Source organism: Jaculus jaculus, chromosome 3 (genome assembly GCF_020740685.1).
Source record: "Jaculus jaculus isolate mJacJac1 chromosome 3, mJacJac1.mat.Y.cur, whole genome shotgun sequence".
Classification (NCBI taxonomy): Eukaryota; Metazoa; Chordata; class Mammalia; order Rodentia; family Dipodidae; genus Jaculus; species Jaculus jaculus.
This window is the reverse complement of record NC_059104.1, coordinates 90,170,923-90,196,139: the sequence shown is the minus strand read 5'-3', so window position 1 is coordinate 90,196,139 and position 25,217 is coordinate 90,170,923. Positions and strand designations below refer to the sequence as shown.

The following is a 25,217-nucleotide window of genomic DNA, read 5'->3' as shown; positions in this document are numbered from 1 at the left end:
TGAAGGCCTAGAGGAGTCTGGGAGAGTGCTGCTCTTCAGTCCATGCTGGTCTTCAGTCAACACTGGAAAGCAGCAAGCAGGGAGCAGCCAGAGGAGAGGATACCTTCCTTCCCAGAGCTTCCTTAGATAACAGCTCCCCTCCAAGAGGGGCAGCCCACTCTGGGGGAAGGGCTCACCCTGGGGGAAGGACTCCTCCTTTAGTTAATCCTCCCTGGAAGCAACCTCAGAGCCCCACTCATGGGTAATGTCCATGGATTCCTAAACAGATCAAGTTGACACAATACTTAACCATCACAGTTACCATGCCCAGCTTTCAGCAAGCATCCTTCAAATGAGCTTTGATCTTACAACGAACTGGAAGGTAGGCAAACTGAATTCTGGCTTCAGGAGAGCAGGAATCTGGTCTGCTACAGTTTGGATTGGCATGTTCCTCAAAGATCTGTCTGTCAAAAAAGAGCTATTTACCATTTCTATAGTTCAATACTCACTGTATTGCTGTATTTATATATTGTAATCAGAGGCTTTCATGGTCCTTTCAAAGAACCAGATATTTTTCTTCGTTCATATATTGTGTTTGTTTTTTATTACTTCCTCTGATATTTAATCTCTGATGATGAACTTGATAAGATTTAGAATCACCATGGAAAAAAAAAATCTCTTGACATTTCCTTATATAAAAACATTTATTTTTATTCGAGACAGAGGGAGGGACATATACATACATACATATATGAATATATATGTATATGTATACATGTGTGTGAATATGTATACATGTGTATGTATATGTATACATGTGTATGTATATGTATGTGTATATATATACATATATATATATATATATATATATATATATACATACATACACATACATACACACACATATATGTAGAGAGAGAGAGAATGGGCACGCCAGGGCCTCTAGTCACTGCAAACGAACTCCAGGCATTTGTGCCACCTTGTGCATCTGGCTTATGTGGGACCTGAAGAATTGAACCCGGGTCCTTAGGGCTTCACAGGATAGTGACTAAACTGCTAAGCCATCTCTCCAGCCCTATAAAGACATTTTTACTGACAATTTCCATACACATGTCTAATGCATTTTGATCATGATCTCACTTTGTCCTCCCCTCACACTCTCCTGCACTGGACCCCTTCTACTTTCCCACTAGTCACTCTTCTCTTTAGATGTATTTATTTATTACTCATTTACTTATTTTTGCCCTCTTCCATCATACATGACAGGATGTTGACTGGCCCAATATTGTGCAGATCATTTGTAGGTAAGTACAATCATCATATGGTCATGAATCCAACAGTCAGGGCACTTCCTGTTTGGAAGACATCATTCAAAATCTCTCCTCATCCTCTGGCTCTTACATTCTTTCCATCCCCTCTTCCACAATGTTTCCTAAGCCTTGGAGAGAGTGGTATAAATGTCTCATTTAGAACTGATCACCCAATAATCACTTATTCTCAGCACTTTGATGAGTTTTGAATCTCCCTGATAGTCACTGCCATCTGTAAAAAGATGCTTCTGTGACCAAAGGCGAGAGTAGCACTAATGAATGGGCATAAGCATAGATACTTAAAGGGCATATGTATCTATTTAGCAAAACATTATTAGCTTTCCCCTTAGAGCCTCCCTAGCCAAAGGTTTCTGGCTAGGTTATCAGTCCCAGGCATGAACTCCCTCCAATGGAGTGAGCCCCAGATCCAGTCAGGGAATACTTAGTTACACCATAACAGTTATGCCACTATTGCACCAGTGAGCACACTATGCCTGGCTAATTGGTTGTGCAGCTCACAGGATCCAGTGCTGGCTAAGAATGTTGAAGCACTGAAGATCTTTCTCCTCCAGCAATCTACATAGATAGTACTTTCCAGCACTATGATAACTTGTCAGCAGGCAGGAGTCTTCCAGCTCAGTTCCAACTTGATTTTTCAGTATCCTGCAACTGAAGCACGTGGTTTTTAGTAACAGGATCTTACCAGGTCATAGATGGACAACCAAGGACATTGGCAATAGCTTATGTTGTTTTAATGGCCTCAGAAGCCTCCTTAACCAACAATCCAGTGGGATATGTCCCATCTCCTGCACCGGGAATTTTCTGTAACAACTGCGGCTTCTGGGCAAGCATTATCTCCCACATGGTACTTCTACCTAAACTCTTTTCTAACTTGTCTAACCAAAAGTAGATCTCCACATGGCTTTTCCATAACATCTTTTATTTGTGGTTCACTCACAACTGATCCCCTTTTCTCTTGTCATTTCTGTTACAATTTTTCTACATTAAGTTAATTGAGGTGGGGAGAATCACCCTAAGTGCAAGTACCATAGTATGGGCTGAGGGTTCCAAACTGTATAAAAGGTGAGAGATAACTAACCACCATTCATCTCTCTCTGCTTCCTGATGGTGAGCACAAGGTAAGCCCAGATAAACCCTTCCTCCCCTAAACTGATTTTATTCAAGTATTTTGTCCCAGCAATGAGAAAGGTAACTATATTCTTTTATAGTTTTTCTATATTCTTTTATAGTTTACTATTTTAAAAATTTCAAGCAAATAATATAGCTCATTAGATTTTAAGCTCCTCCTCTTTTCTAGTCCTCTAAGTAGCATCTTCACTGAATCCTGTTTTGACATATGGCACTTATACTTCATTGTAGTTGTGCTAGTAAACTTCTGTTATGCTCTCTTCTTCAATGCAAGATTTATGAAGGAACTCTGAAGTCTTCAAAGATCACAATTAAAATTGTTACATAAATCCTTAGAAAATATACTCATGCTCTGATATGGCAAGACTTGAATGCATAATATATTAGCATTATTTTCTTTGAACACAGGGTGGCACTTCTGTAACCCAAGCTGGCCTGGAACTTGTAACAATCCTCTTGCCTCAGTGCTCTGAGTGCTACACTTGCAGGTTTGAGCCACTGTAACTGGCTTATCTTTAGTGCTTCATGGCTGCATGAGAATATACTTCTGTGGTCCATCAGTTATTAAATATTATTTAAATATGCATTCTTATTTTTTTCACCCACATCTATGAGTAACTGGGAGAGGTGCATTTAAATTGCTATGTGAGCAGGATACTGTTAAGTTCCTATATCATTTTCTGTGATTACTGATTATAGGTATAGACATGGCATGTAAGAATTTATACCAGCTATATAGTCCCAGTTGATTACACATTTAATCATGTAATAACCTTACTTTTCATTTTTTGTATACTTTTAAAAAAGGTTTTACTTATTTGCATGTGTATGTTGGGGAGGAGGCACACCAGGGACAAACACTAGATGCTTAGTCCACTTAATGCATCTGGCCTACGTGGGTGGGTGGCTTCAGAATTAAACCCAGGGTGGCATGCTTTGTAAGCAAGTGCTTTTACCTGCTGAACCATCTTTCACACACACACACAAACACACACACAATCTTAAAAGGCATAATGTATCTCTTTAGCAAAACAACATTAATAGCATTCCCCTCCAGTGGAGTGAGCCTCAGATCCACTGGTACATTATATTGGGGAAAAAAAGTAACATACGCACACACACACCATTGGTTATTCAATATAAACAACTCCTTTAGCTTTCTTCTGATCAGTAGTTTCTTGTATATATATATTTTTTTGCATGTGTGTTTAAGGGTATCCATGTGTACTTGTGCGCATGTGCAATGTAGGGGACAACCCTAGGTGCTATTCCTCATGGTTTCTGAGAAGGAATCTCTCATTGTCCTGGAAGTCACCAAGTAGGCTAGACTGGCTGACAAGTGAGCTCCAAGGATCCTCTTATCTCTGCCTTCCAAGTGCTGGCTTTAAAGGCATGTGCCACCATGCCCAACTTGGTTTTTGGTAATTCTCCAATAAGCTGGTCAAATAGTTATAACCTCAATGTCACACCCTTACATCTCACCCCAGATCTAATATCCTGAACATATTCCTGAGAAGTTTGTTGAGTAAGATATTCAAGGATGTTAGGATTCTATGTATTCTAAAAAGGTTCACCATAAAGGAACACTTTGTGTTTGGCTTCATAGTCAGCAATACTGCTTCTTCACCCCAGGTTCCATCCCTGACTTCACTGCTCCATTATGGATGTGTTCAGGTGTGAGGCAGTACATTCCCTGAACCTCAGAAACCACAGTTACCAAACGGGATTAAAACTGCAGGGCAATAAGCAGTAGAAGTACTAATGTTTTAACAACAGGCCTAATTTCAAAATGTCCCTTGTGAGAATTCTCTTAATAGATTCCTACCTATTGTAACGATGCTTATAAACCAGATGATAAAAAGTCAATTCCTTCTGCCATTTCTAATATTTTACCAGCTTCCCCAGACAGTATAAACTAGAAGAAATGACCTTTTGGGGGTATGACATTTCTCCTAGGGAAAATTGTGATTATAGCTTAGCTATATACCTGAGAAATACCAGCAAATTTATCTCTTATACAAATTCTAGGTTTGCATCTCTCAGTGTACAAGTTACACCCAGTTTTGCCAACCACTTTCAAGCCTTCAGTATCCTCATGAAAAAACTGTCTCCCCAGATCTATCTATTTTTTAAGAAAGAATGTCCTTCAGAGGCACCAGCAACCTGAAGCCCTGGCAAATAATTAGGCAAAATGGAAGGGGCCAGAAACCAGGGTACTTGGCTGCCAATTTTACTTTATTTCATATGTGTTTCCAGAAGAACAATGATTGGCTGGCATTAAAACCCAACCAATCCACAAAATTACCAGTATTGGCTAAAGAGAATTTCCTTATTGGGCTGTTAAGGCTGGGAAGATGTCTTGTCAACTTACTATATTCCTCTGAAACATACTCGCACAAGATGGGTTGTAAAATAAGCAGAAAGAATCAGGCACAGAAGTCTGTCCCCCTTCACATGCTCTAATCCAGACCCTGTGCTCCATTTATGGAGCATCTCTCCCCAGTCCTTTCCATTCCCTCCCATCATTAGAGCAGGTTTAGTTCATAATTATTCAGCCTCATATCCATGGAGTCTCAGACAGGCAAGAGACCCTTTGGTCACCAGAGGATAATATACTTTAGTTCTTAGTTTACATGAAAATGAACTCACGTAAGAGCAAATAACACAGATTTAAAAAAAAAATCATTTACTTCTGGCAAATTCCTCAGAGTCCCAGGTGCTAGGGTTTGAAAATTTCCAACTCCAGAGAACTGAGGCAGGGATACTTGAGGACTAAGTGTCACAACAGTCCTCATGGTTCTGGCCAGCAGCAACAACAGCCTTTTCATATTCATCTGAAGTTTGATATTACACCATATCATTTCCTTCATGTAAATAAAGTGACCCAGTCAATTATGACTATAATGATCATGGTGCCTTTATAAGCAGACACTACCCATGCGAAGGGGAGGTGGGCCTGAACATATGCAGGAACGTGAGTGATATCACTCAGCACTTCCAGACTACAGTTCACTTGCAGTACAAGTGCAAGGTACACAACTGACACTGGCTGAATGGCAGGAAGGTTCAAGACAAAGGTATTTAGACAGGAGAAAGATAAACCCACAAAAGGCTACTGACCATGCCTTCCTTCATACAGCGTGGCACCAGGTGTCATACTGACAATGGGGAAGGGAACAGCCTGCAAAATTTCTTGTGAAGTGGCCTTGAGGATTTTGTCCTTAAGGCTTTCCCTTTCTCCTCAGCATCAAAGGAAAGTGTAGTGAAGAGGTGAGTCAGTGAGGATCTGGAGTTATCCTGTGTGTGGCAAAGCTATTAGGACACAGATCTCCTGTCTTGAATTTAGGGCTGTGTGCTTTAAGAAGCCCAGTAAGGACAGACCCCATCAGGCTGGTCCCTTTCCAGGCCCAAGTGGTCATCTTTGAGGCTGGTAAGTAGTCTTGAGGATACATAACCACATTTGTTTTCAAAATGTAATAACCACAATCTCTTCAATTTTCTAATCCTCCTACTCACACCCATGAGGTAGAGGCAGGAGCATACCAGTGAAAGAAAAGCCTCAGTTGCAAAACATTAAAAGTCAGGTTTTGGCTGGGGCCTTTTTGGGTGGTAGGAAGAGGTGACATAAGATATGGGCAGGTCAGAGAGATGCCTTAGAAAAGGTCTTCTCAGGTTGCCCAAGAATCCCTCCCCTCCCATTCTAGGTGAGGCCTGAATGAAGTTCGCAAGTGGCGTTTAGCTACGACGTCTTTGCTGAGTGGATCCTCTGATGCCTCATTAAATGATACCCCCTGCTGAAGCTCTTCCCACAGGTAGGGCAGGTAAACGGCTTTTCTCCAGTGTGTGTTCGCTGATGCCGGACAAGGTGGTCCCTCCGGCTGAAGCTTTTCCCACATTCATTGCACCGGCAAGACCTCACTGAGGCATGTCCTCTCAGGTGTTTGGCAAATGCAGCACTATGGTTGAAAGAGCGCCCGCACTCGCTGCACAGGTAGAGCTCCTCAGCTGTGTGAGTCTTCCGGTGTGCCAGGTAACGCCTGTGCTCACTGAAGTCCTCTCCACACTCCCCACACAAGTAGGGCCTGCCGCCAAGATGAATTCTTTGGTGTGTTGTTAGCACAGATTTCTGACTGAAGCTTTTGCCACAAACAGTACAGAAGAAAGGTTTTTCTCCTGTATGTGTCCTCTGATGTCTGACCAGGTCTGAAGTCCAGCGGAAGTGTTTTCCACAATTATCACAGCTATAGGGTTTCTCCACACGTGCAGTTTTCTCAGCCTGGATCACAGGAGAGTCCAAATTCTTCCGGTTTAGAGGATGTTTATAGGGAGTGTTGGTCTTGTGGACCTTTTGGTGCCTGGCAAGATGTGAGCTCCGTGTGTAACTTTTTCCACATTCCATACATTTATAGGGTTTTTCTCCTGTATGAGTTCTGAGGTGCCTAATTAGGTGGGAATTACATGTGAAGCTTTTTGCACACACAGGGCAGTTATGGTGCTTCCCTAGCAGGGGGTGGATAGGTGCTGTCTCCTGAATATTCATAAAATTATTAACTTGAGAAATAGTTGTATTACATCTTCTTTCATTAAGTCTACTCTGGTTATCCTCAAAGACTATTTCCCAATCTGGAGTCTGAGGAATTTCTGGATCCCCCAAAATAGACCTCTGTGTGTCCTCTAAAGTTACATCTTGCTCAATACATTCTTCCTCATCTTCACTCATATCTCCTACAAAAGGGGTGAGAGCAGAAAAGGTGAAATTATAACAACCATACATTTTATGCACTGAGAGGCTTTTTTTTTTTTTACTTTTTTTATTTGAGAGCATGAGAGAGAAAGAATTGGTACGCCAGGGCCTCGGTCACTGAAATTGAACTCCAGATGCATGCACCACCTAGTGGACATGTATTAACATGCACTTGACTCACCTTTATGCCTCAGTAATGTGGGATCTGGAGAGTAGAACATGGTTCCTTAGGCTTTGCAAGCATGTGCCTTAACTACTAAGCCACCTCTCCAGCCCTTTAATTTTTTTGTTTATTTTTTATTTTAGTGACAGCAAGAAAGAGAGATAAGAGAGATAGAGAAGATATTTTAATGCATGTTGGGGGGGGGTTCTTGTGAGTGTGAGTACACTTTCTTTTTCTTTTTTTTTTTTGATACGGGGATTCACTGGGCTGGAGTTTGCCTAATTAGCTAGTGTCTGATTTGCCAACAAGCCCCAGGGATGTGCCCATTTCCAGCACTGGGATTACATGTGAGCACAACCATGTTTGGCATTGCTACCTGGGTTCTAGGGACTTCCTCAAGTCCTCATGCTTCCAAGGCAAGCACTTTACTGACTGAACCATCTCCTCTGTAACAATGAAAAAAATTTTAAAAAGGTTTTGGAGGTCAAGAATATATATCAAAAGAAGTCTTTTATAAATGTTGAGATGAGGAAAGAAAGAAATAATCCAGTGAATGTTCATTATAGGCTGGCACCTTTTTTGTATGTTATGACACCACCAAGTATTGCATAGACAAATACTCCTATTTTACAAATACTGAAATTAAGGATTAAGTTTAAGTGACCCGTCTAGTAATGGCATAGCTGTTCAGAGACCTGCATGATTAATTCCTACCCCTCACCCATCATTTTGCATTGTCTAGCCATGTAAGAAAAGATGGGAGGCATAAAGAAAAGGAAAATGGCAGAAGAACTTTCAAAGAGAGATGTCAATAATGGCTAACATGATAGAATAACCACCTCTGGCACATTTCTGTAATCTTAGCACTTATGTGGCTGAGACAGGAGGACTGTTGAGTTTGAGGCCTGGACTATGTAATTAGACTGTAACTAACAACAACAACAACAAAACAAAGAAAGGAGAAAAAAAAAAGAGATAGCGAGCCAATAAACTAGTGAGAAGGAGAACTGCCCAATCGAGGGCCACACCCCTGTCATTCCTCACCTGTGTAGATAAAACTCAGGATTTCTGGTTCTTCAGGCTCATGAGACTCATGTTCATCTGGGACCTGAAGCTCTTGTTCTGTAACCTGGGAGGCATCATCTAATCTGGGAATTGGAAATGCTGCCCAGGAGAAAGACACAGGACATCACAGTTGGTTCAACACTTCTCTGGATCGGGATTGGCAGGTTATGAAAAACACACAGGTTATCTGGGCAAATCTCTGTTCTCATTAGCTTGAGCACCTTTACTGACTCTCTCATCTTTCTTAGACCTTTTGCAAATAGTTCAGTAATTACACCACAGTAAACCTTACAAATCTCTTTCCTCATATTTAGGAGAGTAGATAATCTGTCTTGATTACTTCAAAACTCATATGATTTGTATTTCTACACTAAATTAAAATTAAAATACTACAGCTTTATTTTCTTATTGGAGGTTCTTATCCACCATTCTAAGCAGTTTTTCTTTCATCCTTTCACTTGGAAAGATATCATCTTTTTCAGCTAACTAATCCTTACTGGTACACAGAAGGTAAGTTTAATGCCTACAGCATAAGGTCTAAGATTCCCTACATTTCCAATAGCAAAAAGGGTGTTTGTGCTTAGAATGTTGTACAAACGCATGCAATTCCTTACACAGAGAAACTACAATTCCACAGTCTTCTTCCAAGACATATTCTCCATAGAATTCTTTCTGTGTTGGATCCAGATCATTCCACTGTTCCTGAGAGAAGCATACAGCCACATCCTTGAATGTTACCAATCCCTGAAATAATACAAAGATCCATTCAGAATGTGGCATTTCAGGGAGAGTCCTCTTTAGTTACAGTGAACACCATACATACAGGCAGAATCCATCTAAGAGACACAGGAGTACTAAGAGGCAACAGAGCTTCCTCTAGGCAGCCATGCCTCCCATGGCTTGTCAACTTTCTGCTTTGAGGAAAGTATTGGCCTTGCTTCTGTTACTTCAACTTACTCTATTTCTTTATCATCAGACTATGTTCTTCATGACATTATTTTTAAAGGACATCATTCAACTTCCTGTTCCATAGCTTAATGGTAGGTTTCTGCAAAAACCCATCTGTTCTAGGAAGTTTTCTCCAACTGACCCTATCTGTCATCACTTATAGTCACAGCAGGTAATTACAATCCTAAACCACAATGAATTCATTTCATCTTCCTTGAGTTACATAATTTCAGGGCTCTGATCAAGAGGAATACTTTATAAACATCAGAGCAGTACAGCTAAGCATTCTTACAAATGACTAACAAATTTATTTCTAAAAACAAAATTTCAAACCCCCTTATTTAAAAACTTCAAAGTTAGAGTGTTACAAATTAATTCTACTTTGTTTATTCCTCTGGTCAAAGGCAAATAAACAGGCTATGGAGCTAGCAGAGCTGAAGAAAATTATTTTATGTTCTCTCATTGTTTCTTCTCCCTTTCCATATACTCACAGAACTGAAAACTTACACTGTGAAAGAAAGTCCATTATTTGCATCCTGTCTGATTGATACAGCATATGGCTAACATCTAATTCAAACTTTCTTTTCTTTTTTCAAGGTAGGGTTTCACTCTAGCTCAGGCTGACCTGGAATTCACTATACAGTCTCAGGGTGGCCTCAAACTCACAGTGATCCTCCTATCTCTGCCTCCTGAGTGCTGGGATTAAAGGTGTGCCACCATGCCCGGCTCTAATTCAAATTTTCTGAATTAGGTTGTACCTGTGACAGAGCAGCAAGAAGAGTAACCATGTCTGGGTCTCCCGAGCCCCTTTCTGCTGGAAGGTCTGGGTCTTGGGACACAGGAACCTCTAAGAACAGAAGAACACAATCAGCATCTTGCAGTATGAAGAAGCTGAGCATCCCCTCACCCGTGGGTACAAGCTAGCCCCAAATTCCATGTCCCAATGCCACCTCTGTAACACCATCAGAATGTCCAGAGTAATCAATGCCGCTGTGTAAACTTGGCCCCATTTTGGGGGATTCTAGATGGAAATGTCCATTCTCAACATCTAGATTCTGTGATTTCTTCTCATTACAATCTGTGTGCAGACCCCTACCAACCACGTCTCCACTTTCTCACAGAGGCTTCCTACCGCTTTCCTGCTGGGGATGGAGCTCCTCTTCATGGTGCGTGCTCTGTTGTTTTGATGCCTCCAGATCTGGGCTCAGGAGAGTTTCTGTGTGGGACTGATGAGGGGTCAAGGTCTGTGCTGGGTTCTGCAGCTCACTTGGGGACTCAGGCTCCACCCCTAGGTGTGCTGTCTCCTCTGACAGGACTTCCTGGCCATGAACATGGACGGTCACCTGGGAAGAATTCCAACTTCCAGTCACCATGTAGTCAAGAGGAAGTTCCTGGTTGTCCTCAGGACTTATTTTAGGAGAAGTTGTCTAAAGAAAAACTTCCAGAGGGACCCAAATGAGGGGAACTCCAGTTCTATGGGAGCATGTGAAGAGCTGAAGGTGACCTTTACTATGACAGTACAGGGGACACAGCGGTACTGTCCTGCTTGCTCCAGTCACGTGGAGCTCTGACATCACCATCTCCCCACCCCCAGCTCTTCTTGCTCTCTGCTTCCCCAGCTTACCATCCTGGAAGTGGGGTATGGGATGGAGAATGTAGGAGGACTTTTGAGGAAGTCATAAAATTTTCCTTGTCAGAAACCCAAGGTTTAATATCCAAAGAAAGAAACTTAATGTCTGACTTTTGTGTGGCTAAGGTCCCTCACACAGTCCCTATGCAGTTGTTTCAAATCCCAAAAATCACACTCATACACACACATCCCTGCCTCATAGGGCCCATGGACCTTGGAGCAACCCAAAGACAGAGCCAGTTAAATTTAAAGGATAAGTTATGGGGCCCTCATATATACTGCCCAATCCAGTCTTTTAGGAAACAGGCCCCCTCCACATCACACAGATGAGGACTCCCCCTCCTCACCCACCGCCTTGGTCTCCTGGGTTGTTTCTGCAAACCCTCCACTAGTGTCACTGCCTCTTCACCACTTTCTGGCCGTTGGCCGCGCACCCAACTCTGCAGTTCTCCAGGCAGGACAGTGAGGAACTGTTCTAGCACAAGCAGTTCTAGGATCTGCTCCTTTGTCCGCCTCTCTGGCCTGAGCCACTGATGACAAAGTTCTCTGAGTCTGATAAGTGCCTCCCGAGGGCTTGCTGCTTCCTGGTAGCGGAAGCGGCGGAAGTTCTGGTGAGAAGTCTCCAGCACAGGGTCGTCCTTCTGCAAGATGGACTCAGGTGTGGCAGTGAAATCATCTTCCAGTTTCACCATCAGAATTCCCTCTTCTTCCCAAAGATCTTGGTCCTCTGGTTCCAAGGCTGTCGCCATTTTCTGGCTCTTAGGTGGTCTTACACCATCTGGAGCTCACACTGACATTGCCCGTCTTAGCCTGGCCACCTCAAAGGGTTCTTCTCAAGGGACCTAGGGTAGACAAGTAAAGATGAACAAGAATATAAGCCTGCAATTATGCACAGGGACAACAGTTCTGACTTATAATTTGCTCTTCACACACATTTCTTCAAATGATTAAAGCCATTTATTTCCAATTTCCATATAACCATTTATGGTAATGAGATCCACTTGGGAAAGGGTAGTCCAGGACTTAAGTATGGTCTTCTACCTGCCTTCCCAGGCAAGACTCATATGCCAGGGGAAAGCACCAAACTTCTATACGATTAGTACTACCAATTCTACCTGTCCTTTCATCCACTTCCTTCCTGCTGGTTGCTTTAGTTTGGCCTCCATCATCTCTTGCTCTATAGCCATCACATACTAACTGTCACCCTGCAGTACTCACACAGCTGGAGAAAGATGCCCATAATGCCTACTAACCAACGTGGTGCTGACCATGGCCTGCTTTTATGCAGACTCTGACATGAGTCTACATGTACATTCTGAGAACAGATGCGTCAACAGAGTGCACACAGATATGGAGGGCAGCATGGAGGTATGTTCTGAACTCAGACACAGTATTCACTGCTGTAAAATAGGAACTTTTGGTGATTCAAGGAAAGTGCTGCGTAAAACTTTATGAGGAAAAACATTAAGAATGGACGGCACTGCAAAAGGTGACCTTTGTTTTGTAAATCCATCTTTAATTGGATAAACCACCCACTGACCCTCTGATTCAGATGTTCAAAAGGAAATTCATTATTCTACAATTTAAAAAATATTTATTAAGTTGAGAGAGAGAGAAAGAAGCACTGAGAGGCAAGTAGAGAGAGAATGGGCATGCCAGGGACTCCAGACACATGCACCACCTTGTGCACCTGGCTCACATGCGTCCTGGGGTATTGAACCTAGGTTCTTTGGCTTTGCAGGTAAGTGCCTTACCTACTAAGCCACCTCTCCAGCTCAAAATTCATTATTTTTTCCCCTAGTTTTTTAAAATTTTGTATTTATTTATTTGCAGAGAAAGAGAAGAGAGAAAGACAGAGAGAGAATGGGCATGCCAGGCCCTCCAGCCACTGCAAACAAACTCCATATGCCTATGGCCCTTGTGTATCTGGCTTATGTGGGTCCTGGGGTATTGAACCTGGGTCTTTTGGCTTCTCAGGCAAAGGCCTTAACGGATAAGCCATTTCTCCAGCCTAAAATTCATTATTCTTGCTCCCAACTTATCTTCCTGTCTTGATAAAGAATACTTAAGTAAACACTGAACTTTGTAATCCTTAGCTCCCACTGATTTTTTTTCCTCACTGCTTAAGCTCATTCACCAATCCTACTGCTTAAGTCTCTAAATCTGTTTCTCCTTCTTCCTTTCTGCTGCTTGAATTTGTACCTTGCTGCCTTGCCTGGGCTCCCTGCATACTCAATCATGAGCAAAATGCAAACCATTACCTCTGGAGTTTTGCCATGCATTCTTCTCCTGTATATTGTTATACAACCGTATCTTTAGACATGCTACCTGACAGATATTCTAATGAGAACTACTATCTTTCTAAAGACGCTCTAATGACATTACTCAATATTTTAAAGCAGTAATTTTTTTGAGTGTCAGTAAGCTCAGTCTCAAATCCTGGGCATGGCATGCTGCTTTATATAGATGGTCTCAAAGTTTTCTGTTTTCTTTTGCATGTGTGTATGTGTGTTTGTTATGTACAGGGATGCATGTGTCCATGCAAGTCTATATGGAGGCTTAGGAAACTTTGGGAGTTATCCTCAGACAATTTCTACATCTTTGACAGGGAATGTCATTGCCCTGGACCTCCTCAGTTTGGATAGACTGGTAGGCAAACAAGCTCCAGTTTTCCTACCTCACCTTCCCCAGCACTGGGATTACAGACTCAGGCTGTCACACCCAGAATTTCACGTGGGTACTGGGGTTTGAGCTCAGGTACCCACTGAGCTGTATCTCCTAGCAATCCCTCACCCCAAGTCTATATTTTAAGCTTAATTTCCTGCCCTTCCTCTGTACAGTCTAGTTATGATTGCACAGTGGTTCTTCTTACAACAGTATGCCTTTTGAGGTCTCTCTGCCCTCTGCAGGCTGTGGCTTCTTCATGGCTCACTCTCCATTCTCTCCTCTCTTCACTGTGTGGCCATTTCTTCTGAACAGGTTCTACCGTTTTCATCTCCATTATCTGGTTTAGGTTCTTTCTCATTCTCACCTGGGTAACTACACTGTCTCTGAATGTAAGCTTCAGGCCACTGGAGATGCTACCTTCAAGCCACCCCCTTCACATCACCGGTGTTTGCTGCTATCTTTGCAAATCTGGCCATGTTTCTTCTCCATTAAAGATCCTCCAATCAGCCCTCCCAGGCTCCTAAGTGAACTGTCTTTGTTTGCTTTTGATATTGTAGATTAGATGACCTTCCTCTTACTCTTCCTTCTGCTCTCTTCAGCCCCTACCCCCCAGCATGCATGCAAAGTACACGTGTCCCATGCACATTACCTTTTTTTTTTTTTTTTTTTTGAGGTAGAATATCACTCTAGCCCATGCTGACCTGGACTATATAGTCTCAGGGTGCCCTTGAACTCATGGGAATCCTCCTACTCTGCCTCCTAAGTGTTGGCCCAAAAGACTGCCTTTTTTTAAAAATGCGTGCACACGAGAGAGGGGGGGTGGGAGGGAGAGAGAGAGGGGGGGAGAGGGAGGGGGGAGGGAGGGAGGGAGGGAGGGGGAAGAGGGAAGGGGAGGGAGGGAGGGAGGAATTGGTGGGTCAGGGCCTCCAGCCACTGCAACTGAACTCCAGAATCATGTGCCCCTTGTGAGCATATGCAACCTGTGAGCTTGCACCATTCTGCATCTGACTTACATGGGACTTGAAGAGTAGAATGAGTCCTTGGGCTTTGCAGACAAGCGCTTAAACCACTAAACCATCTCCCCCCATCCCCCCACATTAGCTTTTGAACATAGTGTCTTTTAGCCCTCAACTTTTAAATGTTTTTTTTTTTTAAATTTTTATTTGAGGGAGAGGGAAAGAGGGAGAGAGGGAGGGAGGGAGGGAGGGAGGGAGGGAGGGAGGGAGGAAGGGAGGGAGGGAGAGCGGGGAGGGAGGGAGAGCGGGGAGGGGGAAAGGGAAAGGGAGAGGGGGGGGGGAGAGAGAAAGAGAGGGAGAAAATGGGCATGCTATGATCTCTAGCTGCTGTAAATGAACTCCAGATGCATGGGCCACTTTGTGCATCTGGCTTATGTGGGTCCCGGGAAATCAAACCTGGGTCCTTTGGCTTTTCAGGAAAGCACCTTAACTGCTAAGCAATCTCTCCAACCCTTTAAATGTTTTTATTTATGCATGCTATTTACTTATGAGAGAATGGGTATGCCAGGGCCTGTAGCCACTGCAGATGAACTTGAGACGCATGTGCTACAGTGTGCGTCTGGCTTATTTGGGTCCGGAGGAATAGAACCTGGGTTCTTAGGCTCCACAGGCAAGCATCTAACCACTAAGCCTTCTCTCCAGCCTGTCCCTGACCTCTAGTTAGATTAAATTTTCTCTCTCAAGACATGGCTTAGGCTTCAAATCTTCTGAGATGTTTCTTCTGATACCATTCCCTCTAACCTTTAACATGGTTAAAAATCACTCCAGTGTTTCCAGAACAACCAGGGCACATTTCTATAACAGAATGTCATATTACACAGCCATTGCTTATTTCTCCTGAGACTTCTTTGGTGGTCAGGGACTGTTTTCCATCCATCTCCAATGTTTCTAACAAAGTACACAACACATACATTTAAAATGAATAAATCTCTGATGCCATTTTCCTTCTTTAGCAGTCAATGCCAATCTTTTCCTCCACTATACTTCCATTCTGATTATTCACTGACTCTTGTTAGGTGGTTAAGTCTACCATCTAATAAAATGTCTTTCAAACTCACCCATGTTTTCATGTTTACTGTCATTCCTCTGGTTGAGCCACTACAACCCACCATATTCTAAGGACATGAAAAGCACTGGCCTTACACTGGGCACTATGTGCTGAGTAAACAACTTTCAAGTTTTAGTTTTTATGGGGGGGGGTACAGTTAGGGTAACTGGACCCCTGGAAGAAAAAGGCAGGAAAGCCTGCACTTGCTAGAAATCAAAGATGATCTTGCCTAGTTCCCTTGATTTGTTTTCCCACAACCAACCAGCAACCTTTGTGCGAGGGAGGCCTTTCATAGGATTTAACCATTGTGGTTGGTCAAGATCACCCCCTGGAACTTGGTGCCAAAGCTAGCCTCTTCTTGAGACAGCCTCTACATCTAACCAACCAGCTGTCCCTCTGGTTCACAGAAGCCAGAAGACAGCCAAAGGTCACAAATACCTTTGAAGGGGGGCAGGCAGGATCTCTGACTGCTTGGGAACTTCCAGCTATGGGTGACTTTTCCCCTCGGCTGGGCCAAGCCCAGCCGGGTTGAGCTGAGTGGAGGTTTCCCTAGCCCTTATTCTCCAAATGGATTCTTTATCCCCTTCCAGCTCCCCATGTCAGGAGCTCCTTGAGCTTTCTTTTCTTTCCATGGTTTTTCTAGGCCCTCTATGTGGAATCTCTAGCCATGTGGGAGCCTTTCCTTGGCTCAGTGCTTCCCTTAATAAATATCTTTCTCAATCTTTTTCATTCAATTTTTTGATTAACATTAGAAATGAACCTAAGGTTCCGGGGTTCAAGGACTTCCCTAGGCCCCTAATACCACTTTCCATTAAGAGTGAGCTTCAAGCTTCAAGGGCCATCTTCCTTCATACCAGAGTTCACATGCAGCCTGAGCAATTCTTCTTTCTCTGTGCTGCACTACAACTGCCTGTCAACAACTTCAAGGTTAGCCATTCTTTCACAAGCTGTGTTTCACCTTGCATTCTACCTCAAATGATGGATGGCTAGTGACCATATTAATCATTTTTATTATTTCTGATCCAGGCTATCTCATTTTATAATTCTCAATCACTGGCAACATAGTTTCAGTCTGTTCTGAAATGAATTTGAGCATGATAGAGTCATCCTCTCTATATACTGTAGCTTTATTTCTCTTTCCTTGTGTAATCTATATACCATTTAGTTTTTGAAATAAAGACAGGGAGAGGTGGCATGGCTGTTAGAAGACATGCAAGAGTGGGCAGGAGGGCCCTAAACATTATTATCTCTAGCTGCAATGTGGCCAGAGGACAGGGTGGTAAACGTTCTCACCTACAAGATCTGCCAAGGGCTTCCCACTGCCATTTCCACTGAGATATGCACAGATGAAATTACCATTCTGTGTGTCCTGTGCCCTTTGCCACACCTTCACTGGGCTTTTCTGAGGCTGCTCACTCTGAAATACCTTTTGTCCTTCTCACTTGTTAACCCTGTTCTTCCTTCCAACTTGTTTCTGAGCATACCTTGCTAACCCTTATTGATGAGGCACAGAACATGTACCTCCCCACATCACAGCATTCACTGTGGCGTGAAAAGTGTTCCTGTGGCTGTTGGACTCACTGGACTGTAAGTCTGTAAAGGTAGGGACATGCTGTGCTCTGCTCAAAGTCCAGCAAACAGCATGCACTTGCTTCAAAGGTGGCAAAGACAGGAAATACTGAGTTCTATCTCTGGAAGAACAGATACCATGTCATAATAAACCTTATTCATTTGTCCAGCAAAATGTGGACTGTGTAAAATAACAGAAAAAGCTTATTGTTTGCATTGTAAGCAAAACAGAATTGTTTCAGTGGTTCTTAAAGGGATGGAACCATGAAGAATCTTCAGGGCACTCTAGGGATAATACCAATGCAATTGGAACAAAACTGGGTACTTAAAATGACTTCCTTTGGAGGATTTCATTCACCCTGAGTAAGCACAAGCCAGACATTAAATAAATTTAATGAAACTAAAATACTTATCATTTATATTTATCCCCACTACTCTCAACATTCATGCCCCTGCAAGACAGGAAGAAGAAATTGTTGGAGTCACATGGCTCTAAAAGTCCAATAACCAACACCTCGTGAAGTAGACTAGGCATTCTCTCGCTCTTTAGGTAGCATTTCCATAGTACAGATCCTACAATGTATGAACTGACAGAAGGACCCTGCTCAGAGAAGGAGAAAGCTCTGTCTTCTAAAGGAAAAAGATAAAACCTGCCTGAAATCCTAAACTGATATTTTGGTTGCTTGTTCTGCACTGACTTCAGCAGCCTCTCCAGGACAAATGGAGAAAAACAGGCCAGCCACAGTGGGAATGAAAAGAAGGGAAAGACTCCCAGGTTCTCTAAGAACAGAGAAGAGCTACAGATAAGGTATCTAAACAAGCATGCTCTAGCTCCAGCTTCTTAATACAGGAGTTACTCTGTTTTGTGAAACACTTGCACAAGAGCCCTTGTGAAGTTACGTTTTCTGAAGATAACCATTAACTCAATGTGCAGGCTTCATAACTACAGCATGCTGTGCAGACATTAAGCATTAACAGAGACAACATGGAAGGTGTGTTTATTCTATAATTTATGGGATTTGCTATACTGTAAGTATAATGTCTTGCAATTTGTAGCCTTTCAATTCTCTTTCTTGAATATCTGTCCCTGGAAAGGTTCCACAGTGAGAGCCTGGACATCAGAATACTACAGAAAGCATGCAATCCAGGTCAGGAAGAGCAAACTATTTAGTCCAAGACACCAAAACAAATATCTGTAAAGACACTTCAGACTGAGCAGGTCCCATTACCTGGTCTCGAGTGTTTCTCTAGGACACATGGGCACATCTGGGGAGGAAGGATGGAGGAGATACTCTTGCCCTCTTCATAGCTTAGCTGTCCCTGTCCCTTATCTGAAGGTATAATATGGAAGTCATGGCCCTAACTCAATTCTCTTCAGAATAAAGAACGACATGAAATGGAAGAATATACACCTCTCCACTTTATAATGACTACCATATTTTCCCTATTGGAGATACCACACATTCTGACTGCAAAACATGGAGAAAGCAAGTTGGAATTGAGCTGGAAGTTCCCTACTGGCTGGTTATCCTAGTACCAGATGTTCTATGCATATCACCAACAGTCATGCTTAGATGTGGATGCTATGTGCTACATTACCAATATTCCAGGCAATATATGCCAACTGGTACAATAGTGGCACATCTGTTATAGGTGTGACCAACTGCTTTGCAACTGGGTTTAATGTCTGTTTCACAGAAAACCCATGTCTCATATTGTCATTGAGGGTAAATAAAAGCCCACAACTAGGTAGGCCATTGGTTCCAATGGGAAAGCAATTGCTATGGTTTTGTTATATGGATGTGATGTGCTTGTTAAATTGCCTACTGAGTACTTTTGTTTGTACCCATACAGGAGGTATAAAACAATCAGCTTCTGTTGTGGAGGGAAACTTTCTTTATACAGTGAGTGGTGATTACTGTGGAGACCAATAAGTAGTCAAACAGCTGAAAGTAAGTGGGGTAGTTTTTTGGTGTTGCAGACACCTCTGCGATACCCATACCCTTGTATGTAACTTTATTACTCCTATAAGTCACCATAATGAGTACATTTGTTCACCAAGCTAGCCAGGTTAAATCACTTGCCTCTGGTACCTTCTTATAGTCCCAGAAAGTCATGCAGGCTCATGCTAACAAGTGCATGACTACAGTTCCATAATCTGGAAATCTGAACATGACTCTTACTGGAGCTTACTAGGATCTTCCAAGTTCTAGAGTGTGAAAAACATAATACAAACCCAGCTGCCCTTTTCCAATGCTGCCGTGCCACAAAATTAAAAGAATATAGCAGGGTTAGAGAGATGGCTTGGTGGTTAAGGCACTTGCCTGCAAAGCCAAAGGACCCAGGTTTGATCCCCCAGGACCCACATAAGCCAGATGCACAAGGCAGCACATGTGTCTGGAGTTCATCTGCGGTAGCTAGAGGCCCTGGTGTCCCCATTCTTTCTCTTTCTCAAATAAATAAATAAGAATATAAGAATACAATATGTCCCTTTTACCAGAAAAATCTCCACTTTTATCTGTTCTAGATATACATGCTTATCCTGGCTTCTTATATAAAGGTATAAAGGGTTTAGGGACCCTGGGAATGCATCTCTACCCTTATCAGCCACATGACACTGTTTCTTTGAGTCTTAGTCTTATCTTTACATGGTTAACACCGTCTATTTCACATCTTTATTTTATTGAGTAAAGGAAGTAACCTACAGGAATCCCAACACAGAATTTGACATGGCATAGATACTTAATATGGTTCTTCCTACCCCCCTCAAATTCTTTTAAGTAATTTTGAAAAAAAGGCAAGATTTAAATGACAAACAGCCCTTTTATTTCAACATAATTACAAAACATTAAAATGCACAGGGAAAAATCCTAGTCTGTTTACTGTCATATCACAAGTGAAGAATTAAAGAAAATTAGCAAACAATCCTTGCTTTGAAGGCACCATCCAATGAATTAAATGTCTTTGGCACACATAGATGGATCTCTAATGACAGGACCTAACACTGAAGACAGAACCACCAAGATTTCTACTTACCAACAGCAAAGTCTCCTCTCCTTTCTGCAATTGTCAACAGGCAATTTGTTATAAAACTCATTGACTATATTTCAAGAAGTCCTATGAAAACTCAACCCGGAAGGCAACATAAATAAAAGCAAAATTCCCTGGCTCTTGGCCTTCTAACATGTCATGATCAGTATCTACAAATGATGCTGGAAAACTGGTTTGTTTTTTGTAGGTGCTGGGGATGAAATCTAAGACTTTGTACATACTAAGCAAGTACTCTTACCATTGAGCTATAAATCCAGCTGGAAAAATTATTTCTTTCAAAATATTTTTCCACTTATTTTTTCTTCATAAAAATTGTATTTGAGTAGCAAGGGGATACATAGGTCAAAGCTTATTACAAAAGGTTTAAAGAAACAGAATAAGGTATATATAGAGAAAGACAGGAGGAATTAAGAGACCCAGTAGTGGTGATAGAGGGAGGTCAGAGTAAGCAGAAACTTAGGTGTATCTTTGACTTTGTGGTCAGCATTAAAATTAAGGTGGCTATTAAACTGTCACTGAGAATAATGGTGAATATAAAAATGTAAAAATAAGTATCTAGCAACTCAGTTTCTAATTAAAATATTTCTTTACATTTTCTCTCCAAGTCATATATTCAGACTTATGAAACAATGTTACGACAGCAGTTTTGTCTTCAGAAAAGATAATTCCCTGCTCCGCCTTGTACAGACATGGCACTTTGGACAAATCACACCAGCTTATTTTGAAGACGGAGATAATTTTCTACCTAAAGGCAGAGAACCAGGCCATCCTTTTAGCAATGATCCCAATGCTTTATGATGGTACAGAGGAGCTTTGAGAGCAATAAAAGATGTGCCTAACAAATTGAGTGTTTAGGTCAGTGTATTGGTTTATGTAATGAAAGCAATTTACTCAAGAATTGAGATGATCTGGGTCCAACAACATATTTTAAGAGGCCATCATGATCTATTGGTTAATCTCTAACATGAAACTAGGCTTTCTACCTTTAAGGGATAATACCCAGAACTGGTTATTGACCTCAACAGAGTGGGTTAATTGTATGCATCTATTTAAGACAAAATACCACAAATTAATATGAAGCTGAAAAAAGGGAGGAGGACATAAGACCTGACACCACCCTGGAGAGAGCAGCATTGATTATTTGGCAGCCAGAGTTAAACTAGATGTGTTCAATTCCCACAACAGCACAGTGAATGCCAATCTCACAGGTAATTAGAGGGACCATCACCTAATGGAAAGTAACAGGCTAATAAATCAAGAAAGCATCCTGACCTCAGGCAATGATACAGACTACTGAAAGTACGTCAATTCAGTCACTTTGGTTTTGGCTATGCAGTTAACACACTTTGACCACCCCCTGCCCTGTGCATCGGTGACTCCCTTCTGGCTTTGTCCAAGGCTCTCCAGCACAGATGAGTTAAGGGATGGAACCCTTGGTGGATTGAACCAGAGGAATATGAGGAGGCAGAAGTAATCTCAGAAATCATTTCTAGTATGAACAGAGTTTAGTGTGCCTCCCATGGTAAGCCCTGCTCTCGGGAGCAAGAATATATTCCCAGGGCCTATTATTTGGCCAGGTAGTTTGTAGAAAAAAAAAAAAATAACTGCATGTTGCATTTTTCTCTTTCACAAACTTGGATACAGAAGTACTGAACACTCAGAAATCAGTAGATGCTAGGGCTTCTTGATTAGCCATTCATAAGAATAACTGTTGGAATGAAGTATTAACATTTATACCAATCTTTTAGGATATCAGCTTGCTCATCAATAAAGTATATCATTCAGTAGAGACCACCTGCTTTAACATCAGTATAAAGAAAAAAACTTCTTTGAGGAGTGAGGAAGCAAGTGGATAGAGTTAACTGAATCCACGATATTTATTGAGCCTCAGTTGTATACCCTACACTATTCTAGTGTGCTGGGCAGGTGAAAAAAAAATCATAGGCTTTGATCTTGAAGAACTTAATGAGCAGTTAAAGGACTTTAGCAATGCTGGGACTTCATAGCAAAAGCATAGCACATCAGTGTGATCTAGATGTCCAAAGTGGGAAACTGCACCAAAAGAAAATCAAATCAAGAAACTCAGTACCTCATCTTAAATCTGGCAAACAAGGGCTGGAGGGATGGCTAAGCAGTTAGGGCATTTGCCTGCAAGGCCAAAGGAAGGACCCTGGTTTGGTTCCCCAGGACCCATGTAAGCCTGATGCACAAGGGGGTGCATGCATATGGGGTTCGTTTGCAGTGGCTGGAGGCCCTGGAGCACTCACTGTCTCCCCCCCCCCACCTCTTTCTCTGTCAAATAAATAAAGAAAAATAAAATATTTTAAAAGTCTGGTAAACAAGTTAAAATAGCAGCTATAGTTTTCCATTTTTTTAATGCATTGGAGTTTACAACATAATTCAGACCTAAATGGTGAGATTACCCATAGAAGACCAGCATTTACTATTACCCAAATGTCTTCTGATGGCCAAACTTCTACAGGTACAAAGTTCTCACCTGTACTACCTCAGGAGCAGCTCAGCCCTACACTCAAGAGTCTCTGGTGTGGTACCCAAAGACTGTTTTAATAAGCCTTTCAGGTATCTTAAGCTTGAGAGCCATTTCCTAAGCAAAGGGATTAAATCTGAGGTTCATGCAGAAAGGAACCAACTTTTACAAGACTGTCTAAAATGAAGTGTTGAGAAGACACCAAAAGCAAGAAGTCTAGAAATGTTTCATGCTTACTGTTTGCCAAAATAACTTTGGGAAAAGTGTAAACCTATAACAGCTCACCTGAATAGTCTGTAATGCTCTCACACTGAAGTAATAAACCTTGTGGTGCCTTCGGAAAGTCTGTATTCTGCAATTATGATGTATAGACAGAGTGCAAAAGTAGTAGAGTATAGCTGGAGAAAAGAGGAAAGATTATGAATCCCAGTGTCTGGTTCTAGGAGAAAAAAATCCCCATTTCTCTCCAACTGTGCCCACTCCCTTGTGCTAGACATAACAGCGGAGAGTTACCCAAGACAGACGCCAGAAACTAACTGGTCCACTGCACACGCTTTTTACCACAAAGCCTCCCATGACCACTGCCACCACTTCACTGAAGTAGCTTTCTGGATCAAGTCCCTTAGGGCAGCTTGGAAGTTAGAAAGAGAGAAGGGATTGAAGCTTTCTTTGTGGCTTGAGTGTAACTGTCTTGGCTGTCATCAGCAGACTATGGACAGAGAAAAAGGAACCGTTCTGAGATTGGCCTCTAAGCATGAACCTGAATGTGGCACTGCTGTTCAGGCCCAAAGTGGGTTCTTAAGGGTTTGTCCTAAGCACCTCTCTTTGGGGAGCCCAGCACAGACAGCAAGACAGGGTTAGCGAAGTGTGACATATTAGAACATCCACTGCCCAAGGGAAAGAAAGTGTGCGAGAATCCTGTATATCCATGGCGCTCAAGCTAACAAACTTCTGGTAAAGTCAGACAGCAACAGACACATTTCTTGTTGAAGGTAAAGTGATGTGGAGACGCTAGGATTGGCAGGTGGGGGAGTGGGAGGGAAGTTACAGGTGGAAACTGTAGCCTCGAGCTCAGGGAGAAGCTCAGGTGCTGTCACCGAGGAAGGAAAAAGCTACACAATCTCAAGAAGCCCAGAAAGATCACTGGTGGTAAGTCAGTGTATGCGCATCTGTAGGAGGCGTGATTGGTAGGAGATGCGCGCCGGGCAGAAGCAGCCTGCGGGGAGGATTCTCGAGCAATCCGGGAGATGGGTAAGGAAAGGTCACAAAAGCAAGGGGCCTAGACCGCTCCTTCCTCGGTCCCCGGGGAGGAGGAGCACTCGGCATGGATGCGACCGGCGGGACGGGCTGCGTTTCTGCAGGCCCCGGGAGGGGCGGAGGGCGGTGGCTGGCAGAGAAGGCAGCCTGGAGCGCCCTCCAAACTCTCCGGACGCCCTGCCTCCGGCCGACGCGAGGCACCGAGGCCCAGGCGCCCCGGGCGGCAGCTCCCGCCGCGCCCCCGGGCCCGGGACGGCGCGGAGTCCCGGGGCTCGGGGGCGGGGTCTGCGGCCCCTCCCCCTCCCGCCGGCCCTGCCCCGCCCCGCCCCGCCCTGCCGCCCCGCGCGGCCCGCGGCGGCCCGGGCCCCCGGCACTCACGTCTCCCGCAGCTCCGGCGGCTCCTCCCCTGCCCGCCTGCTCCCTCCCACTCTCCGCCGAAAGAGCGGAGCGGGATCCCAGCGCGCGGGGCCCAGCGGGTCGGAACACGTGGGGCTTTGCGCCCGGAACCGGAAGCGGGTCCTCGCCCCGCCCCCGGCCGCGCCGGAGCCGTTCTAGGCTGTGGGAGGCTGGGTCCACTCGTTAAGCCTCCGGGGGTTGAGGCTGGGTCTCTCCGGAGACCCAAAGTGGGAAACCCTGTCCGGGACCTGTGCGCCAATCCCCTCCCCCAACCTCTGCAGTGAATATGCAACTCCCTGGGCCTTGCATTCAGATGCATGCCTCCTGTGGGGTTGTCTTTGTTCTCTTTTCTCAGCTTTTCGAATTTGCAGTTATTTTTCTGGTGCATTTTCTTAAACATTGGCCGAGCAGCTTTGGGTTTGCATACCGCTCTCGAGTGAACCTTCAGCTGCAGAGCCTTAGGCAATTGGATCTCTTAGCTCTGTCCATTTTGTAGACGGGCACAAGGCTAGTGAGGCTCTGAGAACTGCACATTGTGGAACCTAGTGAAAGCGCAGGAAGAGTTCCCTTCCTCTGTTTTATGATGATTCTTGGCTTTGAGACTGCCTTCCCTGATCCAGTTTGTTCTTTTTTATCTGGGTCAGTGACATTTCTGACCATTCCTGCCAATTTCTATACTCCGTTTTGCCCACAAAGTCACCATTGTGTAGGTGACACGCAAGCTCTCTTTCCCAATT

General features: G+C 43.3%; 1 protein-coding gene and 1 long non-coding RNA gene across 5 annotated transcripts in view; one reads left to right on the top strand and one right to left on the bottom strand.

The window, feature by feature from the left end:
* Window positions 1-1,077: 1,077 nt before the first annotated feature.
* Window positions 1,078-24,577, bottom strand: Znf202 (zinc finger protein 202). 4 transcript variants are annotated; one of them, XR_006636326.1, is made up of 9 exons: window positions 24,463-24,577; window positions 23,113-23,225; window positions 11,336-11,830; window positions 10,491-10,701; window positions 10,117-10,205; window positions 9,025-9,154; window positions 8,390-8,509; window positions 5,559-7,163; window positions 1,078-1,958 (listed from the first exon to the last, which is right to left on the bottom strand). XR_006636326.1 is itself a non-coding variant. In XM_045146345.1 (9 exons), the coding sequence occupies exons 4-9, from the start codon at window positions 11,735-11,737 to the stop codon at window positions 6,178-6,180; spliced, it is 1,938 nt and encodes a 645-aa protein (XP_045002280.1). In that variant the 5' UTR covers window positions 11,738-11,830; window positions 20,325-20,348; window positions 23,113-23,225; window positions 24,463-24,577; the 3' UTR covers window positions 4,653-6,177. The 4 variants fall into 4 exon arrangements, 3 of the variants coding, with proteins under 3 accessions (XP_045002280.1, XP_045002278.1, XP_045002279.1); XM_045146345.1 differs by lacking the exon at window positions 1,078-1,958 and adding an exon at window positions 20,325-20,348 and having other exon boundaries at window positions 4,653-7,163; XM_045146343.1 differs by lacking the exon at window positions 1,078-1,958 and having other exon boundaries at window positions 4,653-7,163.
* The window catches only part of LOC123459535, a 46,718-nt gene continuing 45,481 nt past the window's right edge, over window positions 23,981-25,217 (top strand). Inside the window, exon 1 of the long non-coding RNA XR_006636327.1 lies at window positions 23,981-24,078. This is a non-coding gene — a long non-coding RNA (uncharacterized LOC123459535). The remainder of the gene's footprint in view (window positions 24,079-25,217) is intronic.